The 9,723-nt window shown below is 32.9% G+C and overlaps 1 protein-coding gene across 2 annotated transcripts; it reads right to left on the bottom strand.

Moving 5' to 3' along the window:
- Window positions 1-903: 903 nt before the first annotated feature.
- LOC137831441 (uncharacterized) lies at window positions 904-4,199 on the bottom strand. 2 transcript variants are annotated; one of them, XM_068639117.2, is made up of 3 exons: window positions 3,995-4,199; window positions 2,407-3,822; window positions 904-1,385 (listed from the first exon to the last, which is right to left on the bottom strand). In XM_068639117.2, the coding sequence occupies exons 2-3, from the start codon at window positions 3,732-3,734 to the stop codon at window positions 1,136-1,138; spliced, it is 1,578 nt and encodes a 525-aa protein (XP_068495218.1). In that variant the 5' UTR covers window positions 3,735-3,822; window positions 3,995-4,199; the 3' UTR covers window positions 904-1,135. The 2 variants fall into 2 exon arrangements, with proteins under 2 accessions (XP_068495218.1, XP_068495219.1); XM_068639118.2 differs by having other exon boundaries at window positions 2,407-3,755.
- Between the last annotated feature and the right edge of the window lie 5,524 nt (window positions 4,200-9,723).

Genomic DNA, 9,723 nt, shown 5'->3' with positions numbered 1-9,723 from the left:
GTAGTGTGTAAATATTTATTTGACTGAATCTCCATCAAAACAAATATCATTGCTTTTCCATTATAGATATTTCTTGTATGTAATAATTTCATTATAGATATTTGATTGCATAATTTTTCTGAGAGTCCATAAGAGAACAAATGTGTTAAAAAAATAATTAAAAAATAAATAATGTGGTTATAATTTATTTGTATCTTTTTTTCTTTTAAACTGTCTTGCCATTCTTTTTCTGCATTAAGTTCTTTTTTTTTGGTTAATATAGAAACGTAGAAATGAAGAAATGGAATTGATGCCATATGATTGGAAGAATGAATATGAAATCATAAATAAACTGAAAAAAAAAAGTATATTTAAAATGATGTTCTGAGCCTTTAAAATATCTTTATGCTTCTTTTCTAGTCATATGCTCATTTCCACATGTTTTCTTTATCTTTTCTTTCTCTTCATCACTAATGATTCTATGTGAAGAAAGCCTGCAAACCACTGATCATTGTCGCGAATCCAACAAAACAGCTTACATAAGCTAGAAATCATATCAATAATTAAGTAAACTGAACAACATATTTAAATAATAACACCCAATTCCCACGTGAATAATGAGCCTCTCAAACCAATACATAACAGATTTTCAATACTTATGTAAATCAAAACATTATACTGCAATCAATTGCATTTACTATGATTCTAATCTCCAAAGAAAGCTAAATATAGTATGATAAATAGTACATGCAAGAGTAAGTTTTGCTTCCTAAATTTGTCTTATTGACTCTTGGCTGAAAGGTCTTTGGTCCATTTCCCATTTCACACTCCAAATATCTCCATCTGAAAGCATTGTCATTATTCCAACCACCCTATTCATTTACAAAGTTATCATAATTATAACAACTTACTGCAAAGATTAACGTGCAAAGATCCATTATATTGAAGAAGGGGCTGTAAGACACTTCTGTACAACTATTATTATAATAATTACAAAGTGATACAATAATCACATGATTATATTCCATCTCCTTTGTGGCTCTTCATCTCATCCACCCCAATGAAAAAATGTAACATGAAAAACAAAAAGGATATAAGCTACAAAATTTTCTTTTTTTTTTCTTTGTTCTCTGTATTTTCTGCAATTTGGTTTTGTTTAAACTTCTTGGGAGTTGTCAGGGGAGGAAAGAGGAAAGCAAGTGTCTTCACCACCGGTGTTCCATAGAAAATGAGCATAGTTAGCAGCATAGAAGGAGTTATCAGGATCAGCTGAAACTGCCTCCAAATAAGTTTCTTCTGCCGCCCACAAATCGTTCTTTACTTTCCACAGAAAGGTGGCGTATTTATTGTATGCCTCTGCATCTGGTGGCTCCACCTCTATTGCTTTCTTGAAGTATTCTTCAGCTCTGTGTTCAAATCACAACTCAATTGTTAGTCAATAACACAACCACTTATCACATGTAGGTTAAATTGCAACTGCAAGCTACAACAAGATTCGATAAATTAGTTAAATAGATCTTGTTTACATTTCATCATAGTCCATGCATAAAAGTAAAAGTCAACAAGGATACGTGTTAGATCTTCCTAGTTCAGCACGTGCAATATCATGGGAGGAAGTCCTGCACGCGGAGGAAGACGATGGCTCTTGCTCACAAATCAGTGGTGTAGGTAAATCACACCACATACTCAACCATCAATATTCAATTGGACAAAAACCCATTTCTTTATCTTTTCTTTTTAAGGTTACATCTCCAACCCAAAAAATAATAATAATAAACTAAACTGCACAATCAGAGTGACATCTTTGAAAATAATAGAATAATAGTAGCCATAATTCCAATACATCTTAATAAACGCACACACGTATTTGTAAATTGCATTCTAACCATAAGAACAGTTAAAATACTATTATTATTTTAACCAAATAATTACTAATTTTGTCAAAAATGATTCCATAATTTTCAGTGATATGTTAATAAATATACTAAAAGTTGTGTTAATAGTATAAATTTTGAAAATTTACACTTCTTATATAAAATTTCCATAATTTTCAATAATGTGTTAGTAAAATATAATAAAAATTGTGTTCTTTGATCAGAAGTTATTGCTACAAGTTAAAAGTGTTTTTGTTTGGATGAAGAAGACATTTTTGTAAGAGACAATCGAACACTATTCCTAGCACCGAAAGTGTTACAGTAAATATCTAATTGAACAACATATTTATATAGGGTTAGACTTTGAAATTACTATTCAAACTGTAACAACTCCTCTTGAGTTTATATAAATAATTCATGACTATGGCTTAGCAATGAAAAATTCTGATAAAATAATAATATGAATCAGTAGAAGTAAGATGAACAGAATCAAAAAATAAAGTTAATTTTAACGAAAAACAATGAGGGTAAAGCATATTTGATAGATACTAACCTGTCATAATCGTGCGCAACGAGGTACAGGAACTGGGCATAGTTGGAAAGAAGAAGACTGTTCTTAGGATCCTGAGACAACCCTGTTTGATACACAAGCTCTGTTCTCAGATACTCTGCATAGTCATCGGCTTCGATCCTCACCATCACCGGCGAAACGAACCTTCTCATGGCATCACGATCCAAACCCTCACCTCTCAAACTCACCTCCATTCTCGAAGCTTCTTCCACCATCGCGTTCCAAAGCTTCCCCTCTTCCTCCTCTTGTTTCAACACCGACTCTGTTTCCCCTGTTTTGCAAACCTGCGACGAAGCACCATTGGGAAACACCGTGCCGTACCGGTCCGACCGGTCAAACCGGCCATCTCCGTCGGTGCTATTCGCCGCCGGACGCACCCTCCCGCCTCCTCCATTGCCTCCGCCGACGGAGGCGGTGTTCTTCCCGTTGGAAACAGAGAACGTCTTCACGGCAGAGGAATCAATGGTATGAGTTTGACCCCTTTGGTCGTGAACCTCCACGACAGTGGTTACCGGCGGTGGGGCCACGGCGGCGATCGCGGCGTTGTTCCCCATTGAGTAAACAGTAAAATTCGCAAGTAAAATCATTACATACATCATGAGAGTCGGCGTGTGAGAGAAAACTTGCTGAAACAACCACACGAAGGACGCGTGCATTTCGTTCTGTACTCGTTGGAGAATCCCTTGCAGATCTTCGTAGAAGAGAACTTCCCTCATTTGAAGAGTGTAACTATGGAGTTCTCTGATTATAAAAACCATAGAAGAGAACGCTTTCTTCACAGAGCAATAAGCAGATTCCCCTGCGTCCCTAAACCCTTCCTTCCACTGCAGCTTCTTCTTAATTATCCTCAACGAAAACGGAAGCTCCATGCTGTTCGCTTTGCGTTCAATATTCGCCGGAATAATCTCCTCCGGCGGTTCAAACTCCTCGGCGAAACTCACCAACGGAGAAATCTCTTGAAAATCCTCGGATTCCGAATCGTTGGCATTGGCGGCGTCACACGAGAGTTGAAACTTGAGCGCGAGATCCTCTATCTTCTTCGCGAACTCTTCGTCGGAGAAAGGCTCCAAGCTTGAGCTGCACGCTCTCGGCAACCTCCCCCTGCGCGTGAAAAGCGCGTGGTGATCGAAAGACTTCGTCCTTCGAAGAAGACGCGTGGACTTAGGGAAGAGGTTGGAGCGGTGCACGACGCTGCAAACGATGGTTCGGGGCTTGGAGGAAGGGGAAGTGATTGCAGAGGCGAGAGTTTGTGAGGAGGAAGGAGAATGAGGAAGAACGGGTTGCGACAATTGCATAACCTTGAGTCCCATAACGACGTGGTAAAACGAAACCTGTGAATGAAAATCACTATTATTCCCTTTTATGAAGAGATAAGTGTTCCTTTTAGCTCACTCCAACCTACACAACAAAACGAAACAGATTCATCGATAAACCGCCATAAAGCAACACGAAATTCCTGCATTTCCTTGGAATTCACCAGGTAATGATTATAACTTCCACGGAAAACGGATCTGAGAATTAACGGTGTCCAAGAAAATCCAACAGTGAATGAATTAATGAACGAACTTACCCACTGCAACTACGCGGGTTCGCGGGCTTGGGGTTCTGTTTTTTATTAGACGCCGGCGATAGTTTTCCGACGAGTGTGATGGCCGAGGCGAAGCGCAAGGTTGCGGCTTCAGTATATATCAGAAGAGGTAAATGAGGAATGCAGAGGAATATATAGGGCAAAGGGAAAATGTGAGAGAAGATGGAGAAAAATATCAGAGGGTGGTGACCGGTTGCTAAGGTAGTGGTGCCATTCTATCTCATGCAAACCGCCATCAAGTCTTACAGCTGCATCAGGTTCCCAGTCTTCACGTGGGTCCCTTCCTGTCATTGTCCTCCACTGCCATATGCCGATTTTTTTCCAATCTTTTACTACATAAAAATTCACTTTAACACAAAAATATCAAAAAATTAAAACAAACTTTTACATGAATCTCACTTCTATTCTCGCTTTTCCCAATTTGGTGAAAATATCCTCTTAATATTAAATATAATACAATATCACAAAGGTTTAAACCATTCAAATGAATAACTTTGTTTTATGAAGTAAATATTTTAATTTCAATAAAGTTGTGATTATGACTTGCTAAGCATGAAACATTTTACACAAAAAAAAAAGTACCCTTCTTCACAGTTCCAAAAGGTTTAGGATCATGTGAATCTTTTCCCAACTAAATATTTGATTTATAAGGTATTCATATACTTTTATTGCTAAGATTTGGAAATAATATTGTTCCATAAATAATTTTTATTATCTACACCTAATCTTATATCCATCATAAATAATAAATAATTAGAATTCACTAGTTTGATTTGGTGTCGGTAAAAATAGTGTACTTTAAGTAAGTATTAAATGGTGAAGTAGTTTACAGTGTAGATATTTTGACATTAAAAATTCATAATTATGACTGATTCACCATTACTAAAGTTAAGATGAATTAATAGAATTGAATTATTTTCCACCTTTTCTCCTATTTTTCTATAAAGTGGCATTAAAAATATCTAAAGAGAGGTTATGAAATTGTGGTTGTTTGAGATGGAAGAAATGAGTCCGATGCGGCTTCTATCACGGGACATTGGGGATCCGATCTGGCCGTTAAGGTTCTGCCACGTGTCCAGAATCGCAGTGACTTTTGGTGGCATTGGCAAAAGGTCGTGAAAATACGTGATTCATCACCAACCCTTGCTTCCTCAACGACCCTACTGTAGGACACGTATCCCTTTGCCCTTAAAATATTACTAACACTTTTTTTCTTTGTCGTTGTGTTTTGCAAAATTAACTATGGAAGTATTTTAAAAAGATTGAAAACGCAATAAGAATCAAGAAACGTATAAATGAAATAAATAAATAAATAAATAAATAGTGAAAATTGGAATTTCTTCCAAAACAAACGTACGTGATAGGCAAAGGAAGAAGTGACTTGCAGTTGTAAGTTGGAACGATCCCTTTTTTTTCTTTAATAAAACTTAATTAAGCTTTGTTTATTTTTGTTAAAAGAAATTATAATATTTGTTCCATTATTTAAAAAATGTTGAAAAATAATATAAAATCGACAACTTAGAAGTTAGTGAAGATATCATCACGCTGCATAAGACAAAAATTAATTCCGTCTCTTCAGGCAAGGTAATTTACAAAAAAAATCATTAATATTTCTTTTCCATATTGTGAAATTCATCCATTTCGAAAGGTTGGTGCTGCATAATATATATGTCATTAACCATTTTAAGTTCAACACGTCAAAATTATTTCGTTTAATGGTGGGTATAATTATTTTTTAAGAAAAATATGTGTAAATTATGAATTTAATTATATACATGCACTAAATTATGTATACAATGTAAATCTAATTTTCGAAGTTACCTATAACTATTGTTATATATATATATATATATATATATATATATATATATATATATATATATATATATATATGATGGTTTACTTTTAACGTCTCATTATCTGTCCAAGCATATTCGCACCAAAAGAAAAGCCTAGAAAAGTCACATTGTGACACAAATCTACACTATTATAGCAAAATATACATTCACTCATCACCTTACACCACAAGCTATTGACTAGGAAAAATAGGGTAAAATAATTCTAGAAGTTTATTATATGATAAATTTCAATTTTATATAATATTTTATATTTTCATTTTTTTATCTTCAGTTTCTCTTGTTCATTTTTTAAAAGAAGATATATAAAATCAATCCAGTATTAGAGTTATTTAAAATATATTTTATTAAAAAATTGTTAAATGTTCTTGAACGGTCTTGGGTCTAGAAAACGATTGTCTTACTCCTCCCCTCCGTCGGTCTTTGCTTCTCTTAGCTTTTGCTTCTCCTTCCTCCTCTCGGTCGTTTGGTAACACAGGCTGGATGGTACCTGTAAAAGGCACTCTGATGATCAAGTCAGTCAGGGTATCGACACTCGGTTGTCGTCAGAGTAATGTAGATAATGGGCCTTCGTTGGTGGGTCGGATTAAAGGGTTGGTTCGTGTTTATGGTTGTGCTAAACAACTCTTAATTGTGGATTAACCTTGCTGACTTGGTCAACCCATGACTCATCATCATGGGTCGGTCGACCACGTGTCGTTGCGTGACCTTCTATCGTGGTCGAGTGGTTAGATGGTTCGGGATTCTGACCAACTCAGTGAGTCGTCCGGTCGTGTTAGTACATTAAATTTATCATGTTATTTGATATTGGATCACCTATAAATATATAGTTTCACAAATTATAAAATCTCGATATAAAAAATATATATTGAAAATTTAATTAAAAATAAAGATATTTCATAATATATAATAAATAATAAAAGAAAAATTTGAAAACGGATTTTAAATTAAGTCTAAAGTGCAAATTTTAATAAAATTCGTTAAATAAGAGTGAGAACATGTTTATTTTATTTAAGTAGTAGAATCAATTCATTTTGGACGTATGGGAAATTTTTGAAATGTTTAGTTAGTCAATTGATAATCAAGATTTGATGGGGCAATAAAAAACATTGAAAAAATCTAAAATTTTGGTTGGGAGAAGGAAAGAGGGTGAGAAACCAACGGTGCAGAATGAAATGCAGAATAAAATAATGAAAAAAACTTAAAGTGAAAATAAGGCCAAGTTGCTGCCATTGCATGAGGAAGACAGCAGAATCAAATCAACGGCTAAAAAGTGTGACATTTTTTTAATTCAACGGTCCAGATTGTTTTGAATGCAGTATTTGCTTGTTGATAGTAATCAAGGGAGAGATTCTTTCCTATTTTGTCGTAATGAATTATTTGAATGATATCATTTTAAAATACACTGCATGCATGTCTATTAGTACACCAAATTGTGCAACATTTTTTTTGTACAATTAAAAAATGAGATAATAAATAATTTGACGAAGAAAGATAAATATAATATTATAGAAATTATTACACATGCACCACTCTTGCATGGGAAGAAATTTATGAATGTACCAAAACATGAATGTAGTCCACATGCAACTTCTTTATTCATTTTACTTTTCTTTTCTACCTTCATTGCAAATTTAGTCTTTTTTTATTTTATTTCAGTACTATCACTGACAACCAAACATCGCAATCAGATCTTCTTTGTTAAACATTAGATTATAATTAATTAGACTAATTAACATCTTCATTATTTTATTTCACTTCTCATTAACAACATGTGGGATAATGACTCTCTAAATATTATTTAAATGGATATTCTCCCATAAAGTGGTTAGCAATATCAATATAATGTTCTGTATTTTTCTAATATTTTGAGAAAATTTGAGAGTTTTTAAGAAATTTTGATGCCGTATCTAATAAATACACAGCAACACTATTGATATGCATGCGATCAGAGAGCACATGATTCATAACTGGCTTTATTTTTGAGCCGTCAAAGAGTTCTGGCGGGCTAGACATAGTGGGCCCAATTTGGGCTGAGTTGGGTCACTGTTATGTGGACCCAATCAAATGAAACAAAAGGTTTGAGTTGTTAGTGTCGAGCTGTCACAAACCCCAGTGACCACTGATGATGACTAATAGTAATTATTATTATAAAACCATTCATCTACACCAGTTATATATAATGAATTGGTATAGGTAATTCGATAACAGTTTGATAGCGGGTGGTCTGATAAGCTCAAGAAACACTTGTTATAATAGGTCCGAAATGACTTTGATATCATATTACAGGACTTTAAGTCTAACTCAACCCCATAAAACTGGCTCATGAGGTGAGGTTTGCACTCAGTTATATACAATAAATTGTCCTCATCTCTAGTCGATATGGATCTCCAACAATTTTTTTAAAAAATATTAGAATGAATATAAATTAAAATATTGAAATATTTTATTGTTAATTCACTTAACTTGCGATTAATTAAGGTAAGTTATATGACAATGGTGTACCATTGTGTACCATGTTTTTGATTCTGTCATGGATTCTCCTCCTATTGGTTCTAAAAACTACTTATTCCATCTATGACTTTTTTTTTCCACAGAAGGGATAAGCTCCTTTGACAATTGACTTCGCTAAATTCTTGGCAATAAATCAGTCTGAAAAACTGTAGCATTAATTTTCTGTGTCTGGTTCAAATAACTCAAGTGTGAACACGAAGAGTATTTATATAGAAACGTTTAAATTTTGGTGAATTCCAGAATGGACAAATAAATGAGTTTCAATCATGGTTAAACATATCGAGCTTATACATGTTTGGAACACAGTATACGTAATGAAAAATCTATGATTAATCTTTATCGATGTGAAAAAAAAAAATTATCAGATCACTGGAGTAATGATCTTGCAAATGAAATTAATTTTTAATTTAGGAAAAACCAATTATTTGAGAGAGAAAAAATTATACGTGACCACCCCAAAATTTTTAAAATTTTTCTGCATATAATAATAAAAATTAAATTAGGAGGATCTTCAATTTATTTCCTAATAAAAATTAAATTAGGAGAATTTTCAATTTATTTTATTATGCACGTTATTTAGTTTTAATAAATATTAGTGTATAAAATTCAATATAATAAAAATAAAAAAGAATTATGAAATGTATAGGAGAACAAATTAAGATACTCTTTTTTGTATTTTTTTTCCGTACTTGCTCAGTTCATTCTCTCTCTTTTCAATAATTACAAATACATTATTTCTTCTCATCTCTCACTCAGTTCACTTGTCCTGTTATATTTTTAAAAAGTTCAATCTTTCATTACTCACTTGACAATGCAATATTCGTGTTATAGTATATCACTTTTTATAAATGATTTTTACATGTTTCTCATGAAAAGATGTTTTTATCTGCGAAGAATGTTTGGAATATAATAATCTGAATAATTATATTATCTTTTTTCAAGTTCTTGCACTCTAATTAATTTAAAGTGTTTTTATTTTTTTTAAATATTTTTATATGAAAATTATTTTTTATAACCAATTAAATATCCATGATTATTTTTTCATCCAATTTTTGCAAATTACAAACCCTTATTTCAACTTCAAACTTATAAGTCTTATGTTAGATGTCTTATGTTGGGTGTTTAAATAATCTATAATTCAAAATTATCTAAGGAATTGGTTACTAGGAATTTTTTTAACAAATAGTGCATGGCAATTTTTAAAGCATATATCCATAAAAATATGGGTAAAAAATAATTACTTAACATACTCTTAATCATATTTTTTAATATTTTATTATGTCTTTTTTATACATTATTTTGTTGTGATGTACAATGCATTATTCTTTTATCAGTGTGTAG

Source organism: Phaseolus vulgaris, chromosome 6, assembly GCF_051622355.1.
Source record: "Phaseolus vulgaris cultivar YP4 chromosome 6, ASM5162235v1, whole genome shotgun sequence".
NCBI lineage: Eukaryota > Viridiplantae > Streptophyta > Magnoliopsida > Fabales > Fabaceae > Phaseolus > Phaseolus vulgaris.
Note: the sequence above shows the minus strand (reverse complement) of the source record. Positions and strands in the feature narration are given on the sequence as shown.

Excerpts from the sequence above, each read along its gene's own strand:
- LOC137831441 (XM_068639117.2), bottom strand. The coding sequence starts at position 3,734 with ATGGGACTCAAGGTTATGCAATTGTCGCAACCCGTTCTTCCTCATTCT. Across the intron at positions 1,386-2,406 it reads GTTGCGCACGATTATGACAG|AGCTGAAGAATACTTCAAGA; the intron begins GTTAGTATCTAT and ends ATTTGAACACAG.